The 26978-nt window shown below is 39.8% G+C and overlaps 1 protein-coding gene across 1 annotated transcript in view; it reads right to left on the bottom strand.

The window, feature by feature from the left end:
- Nucleotides 1-26978, bottom strand: part of THADA (THADA armadillo repeat containing) — a 325437-nt gene that overhangs the window by 138587 nt on the left and 159872 nt on the right. The window contains 1 exon segment of the mRNA XM_036872571.1: nucleotides 16228-16396. Within this exon segment, the coding sequence (XP_036728466.1) occupies nucleotides 16228-16396 (169 nt within the window).

Here is a 26978-nt window from a genome sequence, read left to right as displayed (position 1 = left end):
AATCTCCTAGTGTGAAGAGAAGATATAGAAAATGCTTGTTATTGACAGTTACAACAGAAATTCAATTAAGATTTAATTTGCTTATTTTTTCAAATACATGCCTTTAACAAAACCAGAAAGACTCCATTTTAATATCTGTAGTTATCCTTCTAATCAGACTAAGAAAAGCACACATAAGAATTATATGACACTGTCTAAAAGAGGTGTTAAGGGTGTGCTTTAAAAACTCTAATTTTTTAATATACTGAAACATTTTTGAGAGTCAAGTCACAAATTTACTACTGGCTTTCTAGACATTTACGTATCTGAGCCATACACAGTATCTGAAAGCCTTTTAACAATAAAATTAATATAATTACTATCTTCACCATATATTTTTAGCACGCTCATCTAGATTTTTAAAATTAATTAATTTATTTTTATTTTATTTTATTTTTTATTTTTTTAATTTTTGGCTGCATTAGGTCTTCGTTGCTGCACGTGGGGTTTCTCTAGTTGTGGTGAGCGGGGGCTACTCTACCTTGCGGTGTGCGGGCTTCTCACTGTGGTGGCTTCTCTTGTTGAGGAGCATGGGCTCTAGGCATGTAGGCTTCAGTAGTTGTGGCACGTGAGCTCAGTAGTTGTGGCGCAGGGGCTTAGTTGCTTCACGGCATGTGGGATCTTCCCAGACCAGGGCTTGAACCTGTGTCCCCTCCACTGGCAGGCGGGTTCTTAACCACTGCACCACCAGGGAAGTCCCACCCTCATCTAGATTTATCTTCCAGTTTCCTTTTTGAGGTCTGATTTTGAGGATCTGGATAAAGCTTTATGTTTAACTCAAAATTAAAATTTTGATGTCCTGGGTTAAGTTTTTAGAGAACCTCTGTTCCCTAGGGAAGGCTTTTCCACACAGCCTCTTGCCCCCTGCCCAAGAGAGACTCAATGAAATAGACAGCAAAGCACTTAAAGTAAAAGTGAGAAAATTCTAATTATGTGTTATTTTCCAAAGCACCCCTAGAATTTTATTGTGCTCCCTGAGTCTGGGGAGGGCAGGAATGAGTTTCAACTACACACTGTGCAAGGGGATCAGAGGCACGTCGAGACAGGGCCATGAAGCAAACTACAAAGAGCTGGGATTCTGAAAGCAAGCTGGCTTAAATGTTCACAGCATCTTCCCAGCAGAGAGAAAGAGAGAAGGGAGAGAAGGAGAGAAAGGGAAGAAAAGTGCTTCCTTTGAGATTTCCGGCCTGAGTTTTATATCCCCCTCCTAATCCTTTATTCCCATGCACAGCTCACTGTAGTTTGTCGAGCCACAATTTGTTCATGGGTCAGGGAAGGTTTCTGTCATGGCCGTCGGTATTTTAAAAGAGCTGCATTACCCCTTGTCCACACAGGATCATGGAGAGAATCCACAGGTACCATGGAACAAACGTTCTCAACCACGGACGACTGTGCCCCTGAGGGACATGTGGAAATGTCTGGAGACATTTTTTGTTGTCACAAAAGGGGGGGTGGGTACTACAGGCATCTGTTGGGGAGATGTTACCAAATATATTACAATGCAAAGTACAGACCCCACAACAAAGATTTACCAGGCCCCAGAGGTCAACAGTGTTGAGGTTGAGAAACCCTGCCATGGAAGGACAGGGAGGAGGGGATGCAGATACACGGTGCAGTTGACCCTTGAACAACATGGGTTGGAACTCTGTGGGCCCACTTATATGCAGATTTTTTTTCAATAAATATACAACAATATACATGTAGAACATGGTGTGTAAGACTTGTACTGAAGTGGACAGCCTATCCTTACATAGGCATAAGGTGAGTGATATTTAACATTAAGAGTGTGTTGAGTTACAGAAAGATAGAGAAGATGAAAAGGCAGAGGGCTATGTACCAGATGAAGGAACAAGAAAAAACCCCAGAAAAACAACTAAATGAAGTGGAGACAGGCAACCTTCCAGAAAAAGAATTCAGAATAATGATAGTGAAGATGATCCAGGACCTCGGAATAAGAATGGAGGCAAAGATTGAGAAGATGCAAGAAATGATTAACAAAGACCTAGAAGAATTAAAGAACAAACAAACAGAGATCACCAATACAATAACTGAAATGAAAACTACACTAGAAGGAATCAATAGCAGAATAACTGAGGCAGAAGAACGGATAAGTGACCTGGAAGACAGAATGGTGGAATTCACTGCTGCAGAACAGACTAAAGAAAAAAGAATGAAAAGAAATGAAGACAGCCTAAGAGACCTCTGGGACAACATTAAACGCAACAACATTCGCATTATAGGGGTCCCAGAAGGAGAAGAGAGAGAGAAAGGACCAGAGAAAATATTTGAAGAGATTATAGTCGAAAACTTCCCTAACATGGGAAAGGAAATAGCCACCCAAGTCCAGGAAGCGCAGAGAGTCCCATACAGAATAAACCCAAGGAGAAACACGCCGAGACACATAGTAATCAAAGTGGCAAAAATTAAAGACAAAGAAAAATTATTGAAAGCAGCAAGGGAAAAACGACAAATAACATACAAGGGAACTCCCATAAGGTTAACAGCTGATTTCTCAGCAGAAACTCTGCAAGCCAGAAGGGAGTGGCATGATATACTTAAAGTGATGAAAGGGAAGAACCTACAACCAAGATTACTCTACCCGGCAAGGATCTCATTTAGATTTGATGGAGAAATCAAAAGCTTTGCAGACAAGCAAAAGCTAAGAGAATTCAGCACCACCAAACCAGCTCTACAACAAATGCTAAAGGAACTTCTCTAAGTGGGAAACACAAGAGAAGAAAAGGACCTACAAAAACAAACCCAAAACAATTAAGAAAATGGTCATAGGAACATACATATCGATAATTACCTTAAACGTGAATGGATTAAATGCCCCAACCAAAAGACATAGACTGGCTGAATGGATACAAAAACAAGACCCATATATATGCTGTCTACAAGAGACCCACTTTAGACCTAGGGACACATACAGACTGAAAGTGAGGGGATGGAAAAAGATATTCCATGCAAATGGAAATCAAAAGAAAGCTGGAGTAGCTATACTCATATCAGATAAAATAGACTTTAAAATAAAGAATGTTACAAGAGACAAGGAAGGACACTACATAATGATCCAGGGATCAATCCAAGAAGAAGATATAACAATTATAAATATATATGCACCCAACATAGGAGCACCTCAATACATAAGGCAACTGCTAACAGCTATAAAAGAGGAAATCGACAGTAACACAATAATAGTGGGGGACTTTAACACCTCACTTACACCAATGGACAGATCATCCAAAATGAAAATAAATAAGGAAACAGAAGCTTTAAATGACACAATAGACCAGATAGATTTAATTGATATATATAGGACATTCCATCCAAAAACAGCAGATTACACGTTCTTCTCAAGTGCGCACGGAACATTCTCCAGGATAGATCACATCTTGGGTCACAAATCAAGCCTCAGTAAATTTAAGAAAATTGAAATCATATCAAGCATCTTTTCTGACCACAACGCTATGAGATTAGAAATGAATTACAGGGAAAAAAAACGTAAAAAACACAAACACATGGAGGCTAAACAATACGTTACTAAATAACCAAGAGATCACTGAAGAAATCAAAGAGGAAATCAAAAAATACCTAGAGACAAATGACAATGAAAACACGACGACCCAAAACCTATGGGATGCAGCAAAAGCGGTTCTAAGAGGGAAGTTTATAGCTATACAAGCCTACCTAAAGAAACAAGAAAAATCTCAAGTAAACAATCTAACCTTACACCTAAAGAAACTAGAGAAAGAAGAACAAACAAAACCCAAAGTTAGCAGAAGGAAAGAAATCATAAAGATCAGAGCAGAAATAAATGAAATAGAAACAAAGAAAACAATAGCAAAGATCAATAAAACTAAAAGTTGGTTCTTTGAGAAGATAAACAAAATTGATAAGCCATTAGCCAGACTCATCAAGAAAAAGAGGGAGAGGACTCAAATCAATAAAATCAGAAATGAAAAAGGAGAAGTTACAACAGACACCGCAGAAATACAAAGCATCCTAAGAGACTACTACAAGCAACTTTATGCCAATAAAATGGACAATCTGGAAGAAATGGACAAATTCTTAGAAAGGTATAACCTTCCCAGACTGAATCAGGAAGAAACAGAAAATATGAACAGACCAATCACAAGTAATGAAATTGAAACTGTGATTAAAAATCTTCCAACAAACAAAAGTCCAGGACCAGATGGCTTCACAGGTGAATTCTATCAAACATTTAGAGAAGAGCTAACACCCATCCTTCTCAAACTCTTCCAAAAAATTGCAGAGGAAGGAACACTCCCAAACTCTTTCTATGAGGCCACCATCACCCTGATACCAAAACCAGACAAAGACACTACAAAAAAAGAAAATTACAGACCAATATCACTGATGAATATAGATGCAAAAATCCTCAACAAAATACTAGCAAACAGAATCCAGCAACACATTAAAAGGATCATACACCACGATCAAGTGGGATTTATCCCAGGGATGCAAGGATTCTTCAATATACGCAAATCAATCAATGTGATACACCATATTAACAAATTGAAGAATAAAAACCATATGATCATCTCAATAGATGCAGAAAAAGCTTTTGACAAAATTCAACACCCATTTCTGATAAAAACTCTCCAGAAAGTGGGCATAGAGGGAACCTACCTCAACATAATAAAGGCCATATATGACAAACCCACAGCAAACATCATTCTCAATGGTGAAAAACTGAAAGCATTTCCTCTAAGATCAGGAACGAGACAAGGATGTCCACTCTCACCACTATTATTCAACATAGTTCTGGAAGTCCTAGCCACGGCAATCAGAGAAGAAAAAGAAATAAAAGGAATACAAATTGGAAAAGAAGAAGTAAAACTGTCACTGTTTGCGGATGACATGATACTATACATAGAGAATCCTAAAACTGCCACCAGAAAACTGCTAGAGCTAATTAATGAATATGGTAAAGTTGCAGGATACAAAATTAATGCACAGAAATCTCTTGCATTCCTATACACTAATGATGAAAAATCTGAAAGAGAAATTATGGAAACACTCCCATTTACCATTGCAACAAAAGAATAAAATACCTAGGAATAAACCTACCTAGGGAGACGAAAGACCTGTATGCAGAAAACTATAAGACACTGATGAAAGAAATTAAAGATGATACCAACAGATGGAGAGATATACCATGTTCTTGGATTGGAAGAATCAACATTGTGAAAATGAGTATACTACCCAAAGCAATCTACAGATTCAATGCAATCCCTATCAAATTACCAATGGCATTTTTTACGGAGCTAGAACAAATCATCTTAAAATTTGTATGGAGACACAAAAGACCCCGAATAGCCAAAGCAGTCTTGAGGGAAAAAAATGGAGCTGGAGGAATCAGACTCCCTGACTTTAGACTATACTACAAAGCTACAGTAATCAAGACAGTATGGTACTGGCACAAAAACAGAAACATAGATCAATGGAACAAGATAGAAAGCCCAGAGATTAACCCACGCACCTATGGTCAACTAATCTATGACAAAGGAGGCAAAGATATACAATGGAGAAAAGACAGTCTCTTCAATAAGTGGTGCTGGGAAAACTGGACAGCTACATGTAAAAGAATGAAATTAGAATACTCCCTAACACCATACACAAAAATAAACTCAAAATGGATTAGAGACCTAAATATAAGACTGGACACTATAAAACTCTTAGAGGAAAACATAGGAAGAACACTCTTTGACATAAATCACAGCAAGATCTTTTTTGATCCACCTCCTAGAGTAATGGAAATAAAAACAAAAATAAACAAATGGGACCTAATGAAACTTCAAAGCTTTTGCACAGCAAAGGAAACCATAAACAAGACGAAAAGACAACCCTCAGAATGGGAGAAAATATTTGCAAATGAATCAACGGACAAAGGATTAATCTCCAAAATATATAAACAGCTCATTCAGCTCAATATCAAAGAAACAAACACCCCAATCCAAAAATGGGCAGAAGACCTAAATAGACATTTCTCCAAAGAAGACATACAGATGGCCACGAAGCACATGAAAAGATGCTCAACATCACTAATTATTAGAGAAATGCAAATCAAAACTACAATGAGGTATCACCTCACTCCTGTTAGAATGGGCATCATCAGAAAATCTACAAACAACAAATGCTGGAGAGGGTGTGGAGAAAAGGGAACCCTCTTGCACTGTTGGTGGGAATGTAAATTGATACAGCCACTATGGAGAACAATATGGAGGTTCCTTAAAAAACTAAAAATAGAATTACCATATGACCCAGCAATCCCACTACTGGGCATATACCCAGAGAAAACCGTAATTCAAAAAGACACATGCACCCGAATGTTCATTGCAGCACTATTTACAATAGCCAGGTCATGGAAGCAACCTAAATGCCCATCAACAGACGAATGGATAAAGAAGTTGTGGTACATATATACAATGGAATATTACTCAGCCATAAAAAGGAACGAAATTGAGTCATTTGTTGAGACATGGATGGATCTAGAGACTGTCATACAGAGTGAAGTAAGTCAGAAAGAGAAAAACAAATATCGTATATTAATGCATGTATGCGGAACCTAGAAAAATGGTACAGATGAGCCAGTTTGCAGGGCAGAAGTTGAGACACAAATGTAGAGAATGGTCATATGGACACCAAGGGGGGAAAACTGCGGTGAGGTTGGGATGGTGGTGTGCTGAATTGGGCAATTGGGATTGACATGTATACACTGATGTGTATAAAACTGATGCCTAATAAGAACCTGCAGTATAAAAAAACAAACAAAACAACTAATACTAAACTTTCATTGGGTTATTTGTATGGAAATATGTTAATATAAATGTTTCAGACATTACATGAAATTTCTAAAAATCTTATATTTGTATTTGTATGGAAATATGTATGGAAATATGTTAATATAAATGTTTCAGACATTACATGAAATTTCTAAAAATCTTATATTTGTATTTGTATGGAAATATGTATGGAAATATGTTAATATAAATGTTTCAGACATTACATGAAATTTCTAAAAATCTTATATGTTCTGGTATAATGTTATAAGTAATAATCCTAGTTATTACTTTAAAATGTATATCTCAGAAATAACTAATTTTCTTGTCAACTGCATTATTATGAACTTTCATCAAATCTTTAAAAAAAAAAAAAAAGAGTGTGTTAGTTTTCTTACCGTTTTATAACTTTGCTTTCAAAGAATTACATTATCATACTATGGTATACCTTTCTCTCTAGTAATTGGAGAAACTGAGTATCAGCTTATTATCACAGGTAAGTAGTTTTTAAAAATGTAACAAAGTTTCTGATACTGTATTATGAATATGTCTTTAATACTGTAGGTCATAAAGTTTTTATAGTGTATAGGCTAGGCTACCATAAAGCAATCATATTGCTGCTTCTTTGTTATCAATGCATGAATCATTATACCTGAAAATAAATATTTCTTTTTCACATTTATCTTTTCATTTTTAATGTCTAGTGTTAGTAATGCATATAACATCTACAGTGTTTCGTATCATAGAAGACAATATTGATGTAGGTACTGACGGAAGATTCATTTGTAAACAGACTAAACTTAATGGTGTTGATAAATACAGTACAGTAATTGTAAATGCATTTTCTCTTCCTTATGATTTCTTAATAATTTTTTCTTTTTTCTAGATTACTCAAGAATAAAGTATATAATACATCTATAAAATATGTGTTACTTGACTGTCCATGTTATCATTAAGGCTTCCAGTCAACAGCAGGCTATTAAGTAGTTAAGTGGTGGCGAGTCAAAAGTTATGTGTGGATTTCCCACTGCACAGCTGTCGGCACCCCAACCCCGCGTTGTTCAAGAGTCAACTGTACAGAGAAATATAAGAATGTGATGAACAATAACATGGTTTAAAATAGAAAGACTTTTATTGTTTATTTCCTTTAGGCCCGGGACTGATTTTCCTTCAGGCCTCTAAGGTGGCTGTCATATTGTCTGGCTATTCGCAGCCACAGTGTTTTTGAACAGCCAACTGAGTCCTTAGTAACTGAAATACACTGGGTGCTCTAAACGAAACCCAGGGCTATGCAACAAGTACATGTGCTCTGCGAGCTCAAAAACGCTTCCCTCAGGGAAACAATGAGGTGTTCCTTTTGCCTATTAGATTGGCAGAGCCAAAAACAAACGACAAATAATGCTGTCTTCATGGGATGGAGGCCCGCCAAACGAATCACATCACAGGATGGGACCACACACCATCAGATATTTTATAGGAATTCTGGGAAACGACAGAAGCTTGCTAGTGTGCCCACAGCAATGTTTTGTTTTGTTGTGTTTTTAAGAACATTCAGAATTATCTTCTGTCATAAAAAGTCTCAAACAATAAGGCTGGGAGGGGATGGAAAGTGTGTTTTCCAAGATGAAAGGTGAACTCGGAAAAGTGCTAGATTAATCTACGTAGGAGGATCCTGTATTTCCCTTTCACTTTATGAACTTCAAATTTTCCCCTTCGAAAGGTAAAGGACTCCTTTGTTTGGGACAGTGTGACAGTGTTTCTTTCCTGATTCATCGGGTTTCTGATGGGGTCTGGGGGAGGGGGTGTAATTCAAAACAAAACAGGTGCAAGGAACAACAACCTGATAGGCAGAACTCAACCCTTAAAAATCAGAACTAATCTCAGTTCTTATAATCTTCAATATGACCTACTGGAAGGTAGAGAACACTGAGTGATCAGAGGAACGTCTTTGTGAAGCATGCTAACACATAAAGTAAAAATTGCTGAAAATCAACTTATTCCTCTCTTACGCACACACTCACGTATCAGTAGAGATTCTTACATTACTATTTCAACACAACATTAATTTTTCTAAAGCACAGCTTTCTGTAGCTCAAAATCCTTCACTCACCATCTGCATCAGTGGTCCTCACGTTTTTGGATCATAAACCCCTATGAGGGTGGTGGTGATGGTGGCAGCAGCAGCAACACCAAGCAGTAACAACAGCAATTAATGTGCACTGAACACTTACTATGTGCCGGAGTCGTAATTTATTTATTTTATTTATTTTATTTTTGGCTGTGTTGGGTCTTTGTTGCTGCTCACGGGCTTTCTCTAGTTGCGGCGAGCAGGGGCTACTCTTTGCTGTGGTGCACGGGCTTCTCATTGTGGTGGCTTCTCTTGTTGTGGAGCTCAGGCTCTAGGGTGCGCGGACTTCAGTAGTCGTGGCTCGCAGGCTCTAGAGCGCAGGCTCAGTAGTTGTGGCGCATGGGCTTAGTTGCTCAGCGGCATGTGGGATCTTCCTGGGCCAGGGATCGAACCCATGTCCCCTGCATTGGCAGGCAGACTCCCAGCCACTACGCCACCAGGGAAATCCCTATACATATACTCTTTTCTACTATTACTTCCCCTACTCTAATTCAAAATAGTAACAAAAGCCTGGGGATACATCCACTGACAAATCTCTGGACTCTACACACCCCTGGCTGATACTATGAGTTCAGAGCCTCACAAAACAGCAGTAGGACACTGGTGAGTGATGGTGAAGGTGCACTACAGTCAATGCTCTCAACCTGGCAGCTAAAAGCTGTCTCCCACACCCAGGGCAAGCTCCCGAAGTAACACACACCAAATAAAAGCCTTTCGATATTTATAAGGAAGGGATTAATTCATCTTCAAGAGAAGCACTTTAATTAAAAATGACTTTTCTCGGCTCATATCCAGATAGAAATATATTGCCAGAGAGAAATATATTGCCAAAAGGTAAGATTTAACAAGGTCTACTTTTCTCTTCATTTATTTATTTCTTTATTTAAGGGCCCAGTGCTTCCCAATCCTTTTCACGTCAAGGAACACACAGAATATAATCCTCCTTTGGCACTCTGGGATAAAGAGATGCTGCAGGTGATTGCCTGGAGCCTCCAGCCCCTTAAGGCCCCACTCAGACTCCCCGAGAGCTGAAGGATTCAATAAATACTTGACACATCTACAGCCATGCCACGGGAGAAACTCTGCCTTAGCCCTCCTTGGACTGGGGACCTTGCTGACAACTTAGATTTTTCTCCTTTCACAGGAACACAGCCCTCAGAAAGAACGAGTAAATCTGGCCACTAGTGACAAGAGTGAGCCTTTATGACTCATTCCAGAAAACAAGCACACTGACCAGCCATCCATTTACAATTTACAACATCAGCATAATTTCATGCTTTTGTTTTTTATTTTCCATTCTGAAATTATATTTTCTGAATACAAAATAAACAACAGAGATAGGCCAAGCTTAGGTCACCAAATGGAATCTGTCAAGGAATGTTCCATTTCTGGACAGCTTGAGCAAATTTTTACTTTATGTTTCACAATTCTATACTTTTAAGAAATATGAAAAATTTCATTCATATGAAATATGAATACTAAAATTCTTCAAGCATAAGGTGCTGTTTTATATGGTCACACTTTAAAAAGATGGAATTGATCATTCTTTTAAATTATACTTACAGGTTTTGGCGCAACAATATTAGTAAAAAATATTTTTTCTAAAAGCATTCTCTTCCTTATTTAGGAAACTCCAGTAGAATTTATACTTAAGGCTCCCTCCATCACTCATTTTCTATTTGTTTCCACTGCTTCTCTCTACAGCAGACAGTAAAGGGTGGTTGGTCTTAGTCCTGTTTTCAGAACAGTGATTCCTTCAGACAACTAGCTGGCCAAACTGGCCTATCTTTATTTCTTTCCTGGTGTTCTGCTTTTCTTTTCCACAAAGGTAATACCAAGATCTACCTCTATGTTTGTCCTCATGCTGTCCCTCCCAGCCCAGCACCCCTATACCCATCCTCATAAAGACCCTAACGCAAGCCCTAACACAGAGCATATCAGGATGTTACAGACTAAAGCAGAAAGGGCCTTAGCTTCAGTCTCCTTTTATGATTGATGTGTTCATCTTTTGCCTTGTCTTCCTTTCTGTTATTCATATGCTCCCTGGTCCCCAAGGGTTTAAGTGGCTCACTTGGCTTCTAACCCACAGCTCCCCCATACTGGGAGGTAAAAGGCTTAAAGGCAAACTCATGTTTTCACTGAGCCTAGAATAGGGTAGGCATTCCACAGTGTGAACTGAATTCAATCTTGACCACTTTTTCACGGTCCCAGCAGCTCCCAGGCCTAGGATCTACGATTCCTATGGTTGCCCATGTTTGATAGGTTTTGTCACACCCTTAAGGATGACAGAAGGTGTGGCAACTGTGAACTTGGTTATGACCTAGGTCCCAAGAGAGGATTCCATATTTCCAGGTTAGGAGTATTAAATGGGAGACCAAAGAGAAATGACGAGAAAGAGACAAGCAGAGGGAGGGAAGGTACAATAAGTATTTTTAAAGGTCTTTTACCAGTTGTAGCTTTGCAGGGTTTCACCGGCTTCCTCTGTCCCTCTTTATAATATGGATGGACTTCTTTGTTTCCAATGTTGTAGTATCATGTCAAATTAGATTTAAGGAGACTGAGTGACAAGGGATTAAAACAAAGATGGATTCTTGATTTGGTTTCCCTAGGCATAAAAAGTAGTTATTCACATAAACTATTAGGGACGCAACAAGTTCTAAAGAGAAAAGGACTGCAGGCTTTAATGTCTTCTCTCTACCCCTGACTACCTCTGTGACTTTACTCAAGTCACTCTGCCAGGCTCACCTCAATTTCCTCATCAGAAACACAGAGAGAATGTGGTGTGTGTGTGTGTGTGTGTGTGTGTGTGAAAAAGAGAGAGAGAGGGAGAGAATAATGCCTATCTTGCTGGGTTGCTGGGAGGATTAATGAAATCGCATGTGCAATTCATGTGGAATACAAGGGGTGCTCAAAATGTTCATTTTACTTCTCTCATGGCAAACTTTCTAAGTGCGTGGGCCTAGGCTATCTGAAGCCCATCCCTGGCTAATATTTCACATCAACCCAAGGACGGATGCAGCAATGCTACTCCACTCCACAGCCAGAAAAGTGGAATCTTTTTAACCCAGAATTCTTAAAGTGCAGAAATCAAGGCTCCAAATTTGGGGCCCCGGAATAAAAGAATTAAACAAAGTGTTCGACAGATTCTGCTGGTAAAAAATGGAGAAAATTTAATACCAGGAAAGGGATGTGTAAAACTGTGGTGATTATTTGGATTAACTGAAGAAAAAAAGAATACCTTTGTCTAGAATGTACACATAAATGCAGAATTGCTTTTTCTGCTTTAATAGCAGCTAACTTTCCTCAACTGCCCACTTAATCTTACCCAAATAAAAGAGCTTAGGGGCTTCCCTCGTGGTGCAGTGGTTGAGAATCTGCCTGCCAATGCAGGGGACACGGGTTCGAGCCCTGGTCTGGGAAGATCCCACATGCCGCAGAGCAACTAGGCCCGTGAGCCACAATTACTGAGCCTGCGCGTCTGGAGCCTGTGCTCCGCAACAAGAGAGGCCGCGATAGTGAGAGGCCCGCGCATCACGATGAAGAGTGGCCCCCCCGCTTGCCACAACTAGAGAAAGCCCTCGCACAGAAACGAAGACCCAACACAGCCAAAAATAAATAATAAATAAACTTAAAAAAAAAGAAACACATCTCTACATAGCCATGGATCAAAGAAAAAGTTATATGAGAAAATATTAAAAAAAAAAAGAGCTTAATTAAGGAAAGAGCAGGGATCAGCTTTTATATGTCTGTACAATAGGAAAAATAACCAAATTGGGCAGGAAATGAAAAAACTCAGAATTCAAACTTTTACTTCAAATGGTATATGTTTCCTTAGGAAACACCAAAAGATGAGTTAAGTACCCAAGAATCAGAATAAATCTTTCCTCATGACTGTTGGCCAAACTCTTCCTCAGTACAAAAGAACTTTTTGAACTCTAACTCGATTTCTTGGGAGTGATAAGTAACCTTGTAATAACATCAAGTCCCCAACATGAAGAATTTTGGCAACAAAAACAGACGTTTAATTCTACTTAAAAGACAGGGAAGCCCTGCCAGTGCTGCTCCCAAATGAGGTACCGTCCGTGTCTCTTATCTAGCCTTTACTGAGGTTTAATGTCATTTACCACTGGCTCTCGTGAACCTGCAGGATAATCTCACCTTTTCTGATGTGCATTACTTCCATCCATTTCAACATGGCAATTATGAGCCTCTGGTTTTTAAAATGATCAAGAAACAAATCCCACATGTTCTTTCCTTTTTTGCATGTCCTATAATTTGAGCCTTTCTTCCATAGTCCCCGAAAATTCAGAGATCAGCACATTTCTTGTTTTCAAGGTATAGTACTACAGAAATACTCCAAGGTTTGATATATTTATGTAAACATTTTTCAAAGAAGTCAAAATGTATAATTCAAGAAAATGTTCTGTGAAAGAATTTGTTTTCTGATTACAAAATGATTTCCTGCTTCTGAAAAAAATAACAACTTTCTATTTACTTAGCTGGCTCTGAAAGTCCCATGGAGATTACTATTCCTTTCAACCCCTAACATCTCTTTTCCAGGTGCAGGTCTTTTACTGATTTCAAAGGTAGCTTTATGCAGAAAAGGAATCTATAAACTACAGAAGGAAAAGAGAAAAAGAGCCCTCCCTGTCTTAACCCCTTATGCTTTCCCCACAAAGAACAACAGGGTGAAACAGAACTATTACAACACAGATGAGACACCCGAATAGACATGACAAAAAGATTTCCACAGGCCTTTGACTTCTTTTTTTCAACCAGGGTATAAGCCAATCTTGGTAAAGACAGGAATCTGTTTGACAAACACGAACACAATACCCAGCACCCAACACCCATATGGTTGTTGTTTTTTCCAACAAGCCCTTCATCTCCCCAACACTCAGGAACAAGAGGAATAGTCACAACCACCCCAGAGTTAGAGGGTTTTTACCTTCCCACAGTGTTTCACATATTATGTAGCAGAAGAAGTAACTTTGAGAATATCAAAGGCAGCCCTGCGAGAAAAAGACTGTATTTTGTGGCTGGGCAGACTGGTGAAACACAAGCCAGACCTTTTAGTGGTGTGTATGGGGAACGAGTCTGGGAGGCCCATTTGTACAACTGGTGAAAGAGCCAAAGAAACAATTCCAACCTCACTACTTCTAAGTTCGGCCAAGAGTGGATCTTCAATAAAGAAAATCTGACGGCTGATGCCGCCCGACAATCCGAGCCTTCCTTCTAACTCAGCTGCATCCCCTATCTCTGAAAAGCCTGTTCTGCATTACTCATTACTGCAGGCCCTTTCCCTTCAAAGAAGCAGTGGAGTCTGACACAATTGTATGGGCCTCAGGGTCCCATCTTTATAACTAAGATAACAACCCCAGCCCCTCTCTTCATCACAGGGATATAGTGAGGACCAAGGGAGATGAGTGCTTAAGAGTTTGTATTAAAGAAACCACCAATGATCCATAATGCATATAATGGAGACCAGACCATCTGTTCTGGGACCCTTGGGAGTTGCACAATCTTTTCAGGAGATCTGCAAGATTAAACTATTTTCAAAATGACACTAGACATTACTTTCCTCTTTTATTCTCAGTCTCTCACAAGTGTACAGTGGAGTTTGCCAGAGGCTACAAGGTGTGTGATGATGTCATCTCTCTAATGACTAACGGAATGTGTGCTTGTGAGTTCTTGTGTTTTATTTTCTGTTTTAGTTTCTAATTAAATATTGATAGACAAAAGCCACTTGGGTTCCTCAGAAACTTTTAAGAGGGTAAAGAGGTCCTGAGACCAGTTTGAGACCTGCCACCCTAGAACTTTAGTCCCACCCAACCCTGCAGTTTCCAGATGGGCTGACTCTCACCCAGTCTGAGCCTTTCTATATGCTGTTCCCTCTGCAGGCGGAACTCTTTCTCTCCCTTCCCTTGGCTAACTTCTGCTCTCTTCTTAGATGTCACTTTCTCTGGGAAGCTTTCTCTGACTTCTCCAGGACCAGTCAGGTGACCCTGCTATGCTCCCCTAGCACTTGGCATACTACATTGTAATTGCCCATTTTCTGGCCTTGTTTGTTTTTTTTTTTTTTGTCCTCGACTCCTTCAACGCAAGAACTGACTTGGTCACTATTTTGATTGTGACACAGTAGTGTATACGAACCATTCAACAAATACTTGATAAATATATAAAACAACCAAGGAAGGAAGGCAAAAAATAGGTCTATCTTATATTCTCACCTAGATGGAATTAGTTAAAAAGTATCAGTTTTCATTATAGCACAGACTTATGAAAACTATGATAATAACAATAATAACTATATATCTTGCTATGTACCAAGTACTATTCTAATCACTTTATATGCATTAATTCATTTAGTCTTCACAAAATCCCTAAGAGGTATACACTACTATTATCCTTGGTTCAAAAATGAAGACACAGATGTACAGGTAGTGAGTGATGAATCTGAAACTGACACCTAGACTAGTCTGGATCCAGAATCACAGGCCTTAACCACTCTACACACTGCCTCTGATGTCAGCAGTGTGGACTTCAAGCTTAGAACATATATTTGGATCTCAAGGCCATCTCTCTAATCTGCTCACAAATCAGAAGCATGACCTGATATTTAAATCCCACCCCCGCCCTGCCCCACTGTGAGTGACTACAGCAGCCACGTGAACAGCAGACCTTCTTACCAGTACCAAGTTTATAGCTAGGGGTCAAAAAGGACAGTTTCAATAAGAAGTGTATTTCTTAATCATTTGTTGTACTTGAGTCTTTTCTAGAAGAAAAGTTAAAAGCAATAAATCAATTTGTATATTTATTCGAAAGAAAAGTCTCTTTTGTATTGATAGCACAGAGAAAATAGGAAAGTAGGGTTTGATATTTCATGTACTGTAGTGTTAAGCTCCCTGATGTGTATCAAGGAATGCTCACAACTTCACCCTGAACACGGAGTGGCCTAGAATGTTCTGCAGGCATACTTGATGGAAAAGACACAACTCCACCTGGTTCAGAGAGGAAGGCTAAATGGAAAAGCATGCTACAGAAAACCTAGGTTTTAATGCAAAAGATGGCCTGACTGAATCACAGTGTGACACCGCATTCATGTTTATGATGAAAAAAGCACACCTAGGAAATACTTGTTCTTTCAGCAGTAGAAAAAAGTTCTACGGATAAAGTGAAAAGCTTGTATAACAAATCTTCACCTGCTAACAGTGTCTGTGTTTGACAGAAGTCAGAAAGACTGACTGTACTTACCTGGAGAAGTGTCCCATGAATATGATTTTGCCGGAAACACTGGTCAGTGCAGTTGGGGAGTTTGGCCAACAGAGTTCGGATGGTATCAGGGATGTCGTCCATCATAACAAATGGGACCAAGGCACGAGCTGCCATTTCACGGGAGCGGTAGGCAGGTGAGCAACCACATCTGGGAAAAGATAAAAACACAAGACCATTCAATACTCATTTCCACACCCGTGTCTTTGTATATGCTGATGTTCTATCTAGCTCTGGCTGGGACATCCAAGGGCTGGGGTGGCGGGAGGAGTTGCTCCCTATTCCAAATGATTGGTTTTTTGGTCATTAATTATACAGGCAACTTTGCTTTTCTCATAAACATCATTAACATCTATGATTCCATCACAGGAATAAATGCAGATAGGAATTGGGAGTAAGACAATAAACAGGTAGTTGCTCCTCAACAAACAACTATTTATTGGGCACTCAGAATGAACAAAAGCACCATGATGAGTGCCATAAGAAATAAGACAGTCACTGTTGTCTCTGAGGAGCCTAATATGCTGGTTGGCAAGATAAGGGGTACATCTGAAAGGATAACTGAAAGCGGTACTGGAAAAATGATAGGCAAATGATCTTGACATGATGGCTATAGGAGGATGAAATTGTGGGTTGTGGGTTGTAGTACTGAGAAGGATGGAAGTCAGGAAAGCAAGTGTGATTCAAGTATTCCAAAAGAAACCAGGCAGTTGTCTCAATCAGGGACAGCTGTATAAAGCAAGGGTAGAAATGCTCGAGGTATAGTTAATTGTGTCTGGTTGAAACAGAGGCTCATGAATAGCAGTGGAACTGAAGGCTGAGAAGTGAGTCAGGCCAGACTGGGGAGTGCCATAAATGGCCGAGTACACCCTCTGAACTTAACTGTCATGAGAACAAGAGATGGACCCTCGAGTCACCAAACCCTTGCCTCTTGGACTGACTCACACCCACAGAGCTTGGAAAGAAGCCAGTTCTTAAGTGAAAGTCATGGACAATTGGTATTTTGTGATTCTACAAAGGTCATTGGAAAGGCAGGTCATCTAAGGGCCTCTTGACTTTTTTGTAAACACTTAGAACCTGAGAGTCCACAACCATTTTGTTGAAACTACACTTGAGAGCCTTCACAGATACAGTCTTATTTGAAAGGAGAGCCCAATATGGTAAGTCCTAGCTTAACTAAGTTCTTGACTAGAACTCTCAAGACTTGATGATCTTGCATCCCATTAAAAAAATAACTCAACTTACATAAATGTCTTAGATGCCAAGACAAGAATGGGGAAGATCAGAAGATAGCAGACTCTGCAGGGGAAAGAGATGGCCTCTTGTTTTTTTCCAAAATTAATCAATAGTCCAAGAAAAAATTACTGATAAGATCTGGGCCGTTAGGCCCATGTGGCCATCTAGGCTTAGCATGTAGAGACAAAGCCCTATGACTGAAATGTTTCTAACACCTCAGAGGTATCACTGACATTTATCTTAATATAACAATAAAGTACAGATATAATTTCTGTACAAATGTAACGATGCAAGCAGAATTTCACCATGGGGAGGAGGGCAGGTAGGAGGAAATAGGGAGACAGAAGGAAGAGGTACAGGGTAAGTCAAAACATTGTGTCGTTTTTTACCCTAAGACAGTAGGTCCGAGATGGGGCAATCAGCACACACTTTCAGGATGGAGAAGAACTCTCCTTACAACATGTTATGAGAAGACACTGAAGCCTACGGCTACAGTAGGTAGCTAGAGATTTCCCAGTGGTTTTTGACTGGGTTTTGCCAACTCACCCATTTTCTCACTTATCTTTCCTTTAAAATGATTAAATGTTTGATCTGTAACTGGCAAATGCAGTCAAATGTTTGCTTTGGCCCATGGGGGCTCGGGGGCTGGGGGAGTGAGAAACATTCACTTGATGGAGAAAAGAAAATACTCTGAAAAAGCTTTGAGATTTAATTAGCAAATGACCTCACTCAGCACAGTCATTTGTCGGAAGCTTCCTGGGCTGTCTGTCCCCCACCCCTTTGACATACACACTTTGTGTTATAGTGTGTTTTATGTTACCGAAAAGGCTTTTGTGTATAAATGTTTCTTTTCAAATACAAATAATTCTGACATGGTTACAGATGTTTAGTTTCTAATTAGCAGCAACTGTATACTAAAGAATGCCCCTCCTTTTGCTCCTGACCTTTTGCAAATGATGATTTCCCAAAGGAATCTGGCATCCATACCGGAGAAAGAATGGAAAGTGGGAAAAGTGCCAGAATTTTCTGCTTTCAGATACCCTGTACTAGGGTACTTTCCAAATGCACACAATCAGGTTAAAAAGCAAAACAAAACCTCCCCTCAAAAAAGTAATGCAATTACAGAAAAAGAGAAGAAGCCTATTTTTAAAGTAATATTTAATTAAGTACCATTCATTCTAAAGCAATGACTAAATGTAATTTCAAACTCCTCTCTTATTGCAAATTGTTTAAATGGAAGGATAGAGTCTAGTCAACACACACACACACACACACAACTATCAAGCAAAAAAAAAAAAAACATTTCCAGGTTACTGTTTTGTCAGTCTTTGGGGACAGGGAGAGGGTCTGATGAGATTTAGCTTTTCTCCAGGTGTATGTGGCCTGTAGTGTGAGGGGATATAAACAGTCTTTTCAGCCCTAAGTGGAATATATTTGAAGTTAAAATCTCTCTTTCCCAAAGATAGAGTCTTCTAGTTTAATTCTGCAAAGTTACCAAAATCAAGCAGAGATGTTCTTCAGGGACATAGATCTGGTGACTAAAAGGACAGATAATCAGAGCGCCTAGATTTTCATCCTGCTTTGGACACCAAGGTTTGTGACTTGGACAAGTTGTAGTAACCTCTGTGGATCTGTCGAGGCCACAGTGGCGGCAATAATCTATCCCCAGTGAGGTGGTGTCTATAAGAACATTCCAAGAAGGAAGGTACTTTGGAAATACAAAGTTTTCATAATGCATTATGCCTGTGTTAGTACAGGATCAGCATAGTCGAGGAATGGCAGGCCTCTCTGTGGCCCCAATGAGAGAATTAAGGCTGTGGTTTGAATGCTGTACCATTTAAAAAAGAAAAGACAATAAATTGATGATATGATGGCAAGGAGGATTGTGGTTTTTTTGGCCTCCATTATAAAGGGATGAGGAGGATGCTGGAGCCCTCCTGAAAGAAGTGGGGGCAGCTTCTACTCTTTAAGTGTCAATTTCCTCTGGAAAATAAAGCAAATGGATTTGGAATCTCAAAGGTCATTTCTTCTTTTACCATAGTTTGAAAAGCATTTCCTCTGCATCCCTAGCTGTGCTCTAGGCCTAAATACTAGATCGTTCACAGATCTGCAAGACATACAGACACTGGTGTCCTTAAACCTGTAGCCCTCTCACTCCAATAAACCCTTTCCACGTCGTTTTAATCATATATTTATCAACTGCCTACTGTGTTCTTGGCACTGTGTAACATGAGAAATGACACATGTGTAATAGTCATACTTGCATCCTACATTGTACAGCCCTTGGCAGTTTATAAAATGCCTGCACATCTGTTATCTCTTGACTATACAGCATTCCTGTAGGACGTGAGGGCATTATAAATGTCAGTTAACAGATGAAAAGTAAAATGCAGTTCAGAAAGGCTAAGTGGACCCTCCACGATGTGTAAGCAGCAGTGTCCAGGCCAGAACTACCATCCATGGCTCCACGTGGAGCTCGTGGGCTATTCCAAGCTGTAGCTCACACCTGGATATCAGGGGAGCATAAAAATATCTCCCAGCTAATGAAAACACAAGCTTGAATTTACAAGTATGTGGAAAAATCTCTAAATTAGTGGGGTTGTTTTTTTTTTTTAACATTTGTAGGATCGTGAAAACATTTCAGAATCTAACATAAACCATGGACTCTCTCACAAGAGCAGCAGATTTATGAACATCCACATAAAATTTCCCATACAATTTTAGGAGGTTCGTGATGCACATTCAAAACCCCTGGGGCTGTGTTTCCAGACCCAGGTCAAGAATCTCCAGTTGCTCCTTTGCACACAGTGTGACGGGCAGGTAAGCACTCTGCTTTAGAGATGTGGCAATGGAGAGCAGGATGCTGTCACAGGGAACCATCAGTTTAGAGTGGCAGCCAGCCAGACAACCTCATGATCACAAGTCCACAGTACCCATGGAGACATACAAGGGTGTGCAGGGCACAGCAAAGGGAACAGGAGGGAGAGTTGGAATCACTTTCTGGAGGAGATAAAGGACCTTCAAGTGACAGTGATATACACCTTTGGACTTCAGGAACCCTGGTGGACTCTGGAAATTTTAGAATATAGTATCCTGAGCAGGGAAAGACCCCTCTTCTGAGATCATCTTTCACAGCGTGGTGGCTAAGCTTTTTTTCCAGGTGGTTCCCTCTTATATTTACCCTCAGAATCTGTTCCAGTGAAAGATTTCACAGGTAAGTGGCTGGACATCACTCACACCTGTAGGATAGGCATGGAGACACCCACTGAGTGCCTAGCAAAAGCATACACTGAGTTAGGAACCAGAGAGAAATGTCACTGCCCAAGCCACAGGGAATCTATAGTGGGAAATACAGGCCAATCAGCCAATGCTTTTCGGGAACATGAGAAGTAAATGTAGGCTGTTGTAGAAGAACTGAGGTGGGACACCCAGAGAGGAGGGTGGGTGGTCTGGGAGATCATGGTCCAGTTGTGACTAAGTGGGGTCAGGCAGAAGGAACATTTGGGTTTGGCAAGAAAGAGGTGCCCTCCCCTGTGCCTTTCTGTCCATGAACCCACACTGCCCCCCAGGGCATGCAGTCAAAAGCAAGGGAACTGAGGTTTATTAAATGACTACTGTGTCCCAGGACTGGCTATGTACTTCAGACACACTATTTTATTTACTTCACTAAATCCTCATTATAAGGTCTCCAGCATCCCTATTTTAAGATGAGGAAAGTGAGGTTTCCCAGCATACTTTAGGTCATAAAATTAGCAAGTGGCAGATCCTGTATTCTAATAAGGGTTTGTCCACCTGCAAAATTTAGTCTAAGACTTTACAATGCAGTTGCCTCAAAATCCTCAGCCTTGAAAACGCCAAATATTTCCAAAGTAACCTGTTCAACCTAATCATCACATTGAGGTATGAATGATTTATGGAACTAACCAGTCCCTAATTGGTAAAATGTGAAGCAGAACAATAAAGATGATGCTGATAGTAACTAACATTTACTAAGCATCTACAGAGGGCCAGACCTAGTGTTAAAAGCTTTGCATGTATTACATCATTTAATCCTCACAACAAGGCAGAATGGCTGAGAGAACATTATTAGGCAATGTGGGAGAGGTAGTTTTGAACTGAGGGGACTCTGTAAAGCCTGGTGGCCTTGAGTGAGCCCCCCATTTTATGAGAACCAGAGCGAGAGTCTTCAGAAAAAAGTCTCAGAATGGCTTCAGGACCCAGCCAATGTCCCCTTCCACTCTCCCTCATTGACATGATGAATGCTCCCCCAGTCCCTCTGCCTTCTCAGACCCAGATCCAGTCCTGATCCTTACTTTCCAGAAATCAAGCTGTACCCTGTACAAAACAGAAGCCCCCAAACTTCTGCTGCTGATGAAAATACTCAACCACCTTCTCTAGATGCCCCTACTTGACAAAGGAGTTAGCATCTTAGGAGCTGAGCTGAGTTTGAAGAAGCTATGTCTCACCTACCCCCAAGTCCCTCACTAAATTTACTCAAGAATGCCTGCCATTATGGTCTGTTTCTCATGCAGCATTGGCCAGCTGCTCTTGGGGAATAGTCATCTACTGACAATCTTAAAAGCTGAGACAACCCTACCCTGCAGGATATCTCTGAAGGCTAGGAAGGAAGGAGTAGGCTGAGGCTACAGGTTATACTATATATACACATATAAAAAACTTTCTATATATGTTTTGTCAAGCCAACTACTGCTTCATCCTTAGTGCCTTTGCACACTGCAGTTCACACTTGTTGGAATGAATGGCCTTTTCACCCTTGTACACTTGGGGAACTCTTCTTCATCCTCTGAATTCTGCTCAGGTATCACTTCTTTTAAAAAATCTTACTGCATTTCCTCTGGTCAGAGTCAATCCTTTTCTCTCCCGTGCCCTGTCACTGCAATGGCATGCTTACAGCTGTCAGGGTTGGGGGTCACATCCCATTTGCATTCCCCACAGGAGCCCTCAGGTATCATGTTGGCCAGATCAAAACAATCTTTTAAAAAACAAATTTTTTTTTTTATTGAAGTATAGTTGATTTACAATGTTGTGTTAGTTTCTAGTATACAGCAAATTGATTCAGTTATATATAGATATAATTTATATTTATATGTTTCTTTTTCATATTCTTTTTAAAATTAATTTTTATTGGAGTATAGTTGCTTCACAATGTTGTGTTAGTTTCTACTGTACAGCAAAATGAATCAGCTACACATATACATATATCCCTTCTTTTTTATATTCTTTTCCATTATGTTTATTACAGGATATTGAATATAGTTCCCTGTGCTATACAGTAGGACCTTGTTGTTTATCCATTTTATATATAGTAGTTTGTATCCGCTAATTCCAAACTCCTAATTTATCCCTCTGCGACCCCCCCCTTTCCCCTTTGGTAACCATAAGTTTGTTTTCTATTAGACCAAAATGATCTTGAGAACAGAAACAGGGTCTTTATAGTTCTGAATAATATAGCACAAAAGACAGGAGTTAAGAACCTGTTCTGGAATCCAGCAAACCTAAGTTTAAGTCCAAGTCCTAAAGTTTACTAGTGGGTGACCTTGGACAGGTCAGTGAACCTTCTAAGTTTTTATTATCTGTAAAACAGGGAAAAGTAACTACCTCATAGGCTGTTGTGAAGCTTAAATGAAATAATGGATATAAAACACAACACCTATAAGTTAATGACCAATAAATGGTAGCTATTATTGAACCTAGTAGGTGGAATAACTTTCAAACTGAAAAGCGTGATCCACACGTACAAACTCTCTAGGGTTCTCTATCTCAACAACTGGCTGAGGACACAGAGCCTTGCTGTATCCAACAGGCTTCAGGGCTCACAAAGGCCTGCCCCTCCCCCTCCCCACCAAAGGAGCTGGAAAGGAGAGAAGGATGATTGAGTTTGGGGCCAACTGACTTGTTTATGTGAGGCCCGCTGACTTTATTCCTCAGGTCCAGGGCCCAAGTTTTACTTTCTGTCAATTCTAATGCTGTTTCTAATGCCGTTTCACCAAAGGTTTCTTTTTCCTTTTTATTGTGTGTGGTTCCTGGTTTCAATCTCGCCTTCGGAAACATGTACACGTGTGGTACATGTGTATGCATAAAAGAGAGAAACCACTAAAAAAATACGGTGGTACCAGTGAATTTGAAAAAACAGTTCAGCATGTCCTGTCACTATGAAGTATGTTTTTGTTATAAGTGTTATTCCTTAAGCCGTCCTTACACATTCTCAGGTGAGTTCAGTGTGGCCACGGTTGCCAGATTCTCTACTCGTCCTTCCTTTACCGATTTTCAGTTCATCAAAGGACCTACCACCACCTGAACTACTTGTTCCTTTTCCTGCAACTCAAACCGCTAGCACTTAGAAGTTGCATTTACTGTAATCTTGCCCTCTGCACAGCTCATGGATTTCTTTATTCAAATATATTTCTTGGAAGGGTAATGGGTTCAGGACTTTTGAAGTCTGATTTTAAAAAGAATCCTTGGTTTGGATAGTGAAGGAGAAATAAGAGCAGTAGACAGTAGCTAAGCTAAAAATCGCACATTTCCAGCTTTCACGGCAAAAATATACATATGTATCTGCAGGTAGAACGTTTAGTTTAAGTATCTACTGGCAGCTCAAAGCTGTAATTGCTCTTTACAAATTAACTCTAATCAACATGTTAAGACCTTTAAAAACATTTTTATGAAGAAATGCTGAAAGTAATTAATAAGCCAAAATAGAACATCTGAGAACAGCAATATGTAACCCCCTGGGACATCCCAACCAAAGTCTAAGCTGTAGAAGGTGCATCCTTTTAAGGTCACCTCCACTCTGCCTCCAAGTTACCAAGGTTTTCCCCAGGTCAACTAGCCACAGGCTGTTAATCCCAAAGGGGTGAAAATGGCAGCTGCCAGGAGTTGGGAATTGGCCTCCATCACTTTGACAGCCCTCCACTTGTCCCCGTAAGAACTGGGCACAGCACTCGGCCACATATGTGGCAAGGACACAGGGTCTTGGATGCAATGGCAATGGCTAGTTGCATTCATACCATTCCTTTAGGTGTTAGGAAATAAAGCTAGGGAATTTTCCTACAGGGACAGGGGGGAAGGTATCCAGTGTGGTGCTTACTTTAAAGAGATCTTTGAATAATGCTCTTTAATTATTTAGAATTATAAACATGTTTTAAATAAATGAAAGGATGCTTTCTGAATGCTAATCCCTGGTTACTTGCTGATATCAAATCATAGAGTTTTGAAAAAACATAAGAGTATGAAAATTATATTTCATCTGAAATTTCATTTCATGCTTTATTTTGTGACTAGACAATAACAGATACAATTTGAAACTGAATTTTTCAGATTCCAACCAAATTGTCCAGACAGCTGGAAAGAAGGTTTTTTTCCTCTGGAGCACTGAAATGCAGTTATACCTTAATAATGATTCCTTCCTGACTCGGAAAAACATGGAAAAGACTTTACAGCAACATAAATACAAAGACATTGGAGGCCCTAGAGATTAAAAGGGAATCATTACTTTCAGTCTTTACCCAAAATAAAATGGAGCAATATAAAGTGGAAAAAAAAATCTAACATAAACGGTATAAAACTCTCCTACATAATGAAAATAACCACTAGACTTAGTTTGAAATTTTGGCATGATCTTCCCTCCCGGTCCATCTGTGGGTTTTCCTCTCTGACCTTGGATCAACAAGCCACATACTACTGGCCTCCTCACACACAGCTGGAAAAGCAGTTCTGGATCTGGATCTGCTTGGAGCCCTCAGGGCTCTCAAGCTGGGATAAGCTGTGTGCAGGGCAGGAGCTGAGGGCTGCAACTTGTGCAGACCGAGGGAAAGAGCTGCACATTCCTCTCAATAGCAAAACCCTACCGTTGTTTCTGCCCCTGCTCCACTAAAGACCAAGAGATGAACACACACAGACAGCCATTGAGTCTTTAAGGGGGTTGATCGTAACACCTTGGCCTCCGCATGTCTTCTCCTTTCCTTGCAGGTAGTGGGTGGGTTGGAGAAAACAGTCCTGAACGTGCTGAGTCTCCTTGTGGTGAAGGTCACTGCTCAAAGGCCAAGTTCTCTAAGTGACTTCATACAGTTGAAACGCACCCCATTAACCTTTAGGGCATGTGGTTCCATATTCACAGTGAGTGGGTTTCAGTTCATAAACCCAGGACTGGGTGGTCAATTTAAGAAACTACACAAAGGTATGGAGAAAATTTACTCTCTTCTTTTTAAGCTATGTATATTTAGGGGGAAGGTTTGAAAAGGAATGTTTTTGGTCCTGTTTTTAAGAGTTTTTTTTTTTTTTTTTTCTGTTTGTTCTTTAGCTTTCAAATGTTCCAGAACCTGCGACAACCCTCTATCGCCACACTAAATGCAAATTTCTCATTCTGGCATTCAAAGCACCCTAAACCTAGCCCAATACTGGGTGGACAAATCATAGGTGCTGAGTACATCTTTCTTGGAACAATGGAACTTGACTTTTCAGGTGACTCTTTCTGAAAAGATATTAAAATCTTGTAAAATCTAAGCATCCTGTGAGTCAAGTGAGTGCTTAACATTTTTAAATAAACACTTTTAAATGTGAACAATTTTAGGAACTTCCCTTTTGACAGGAATCTGTTACATTGCTGAGCGATTTCAATACTCATGCTAAAACTCAAGGAGGGGAAAGGGAAAGGAAGGTGGGAACATTTACTGAGTGTCTGCCAGATGTCGGGCAATGTGCTAGGTACTTTCAGATATTTTATCTCACTTTTAGTACTCACATAAACCCTCTGAAATAAGTATATAAAACTGTATACACATGTCAGTTTTTGCTCTAGATGGTCTCGTGGGAACATGTATAGAATGATGAGTTACCAAATAAAATGTACCCACAATCAAATAAAGTGCACTGTGCCGACTTCTTTCTGTTGTGGTAATGGATGTGCAATTTATCCCATTAATTCCAATGGTTAGAACTCATTTTTGCAGATCCCATACACAATGAACTGGTGGCCTAAATGTATTTCCTACTGCTCCAACTAGTGCTTAATAAAATAAAACCAAAAGCTTTATAATGCGCTATCTTTAAGGAAGGCAAATTAGTCACCAGGAAATAGTCGTCCACGAAATTGTAGTCTTTGTAGCTCAGCCAGCAGCCAAAGGTTTCTGAAGAACCCTGTATTAGACTGGGACAGGCTCGCCAAGGGCTGTGGCAGTGTCCTCTGCTGTCCTCTATCAATATTGACCACCTCGGGTCAAATCATCTACAGTCTTTTGAAGTATAGTATTTATCTAGAGACAAGTTCAAAATGTCCAAGAATAAGAATCTTTAACATTTTTAAAGACAACAGACACAGGTCAGCACACTGGCAGGATCTTCATGGGCTTAGGAAAAAATAATACACATCGTTATCTGCTTTAAGTGACTATTTTGGTGGAGTGAAACCTGCTGCTAAGCAGAAACTCTTACACGGTCCCTTTGATGCCTCTTTAGCCAGACTACTTTTAAAACATTCT

Source organism: Balaenoptera musculus, chromosome 13 (genome assembly GCF_009873245.2).
Source record: "Balaenoptera musculus isolate JJ_BM4_2016_0621 chromosome 13, mBalMus1.pri.v3, whole genome shotgun sequence".
NCBI lineage: Eukaryota > Metazoa > Chordata > Mammalia > Artiodactyla > Balaenopteridae > Balaenoptera > Balaenoptera musculus.
Note: the sequence above shows the minus strand (reverse complement) of the source record. Positions and strands in the feature narration are given on the sequence as shown.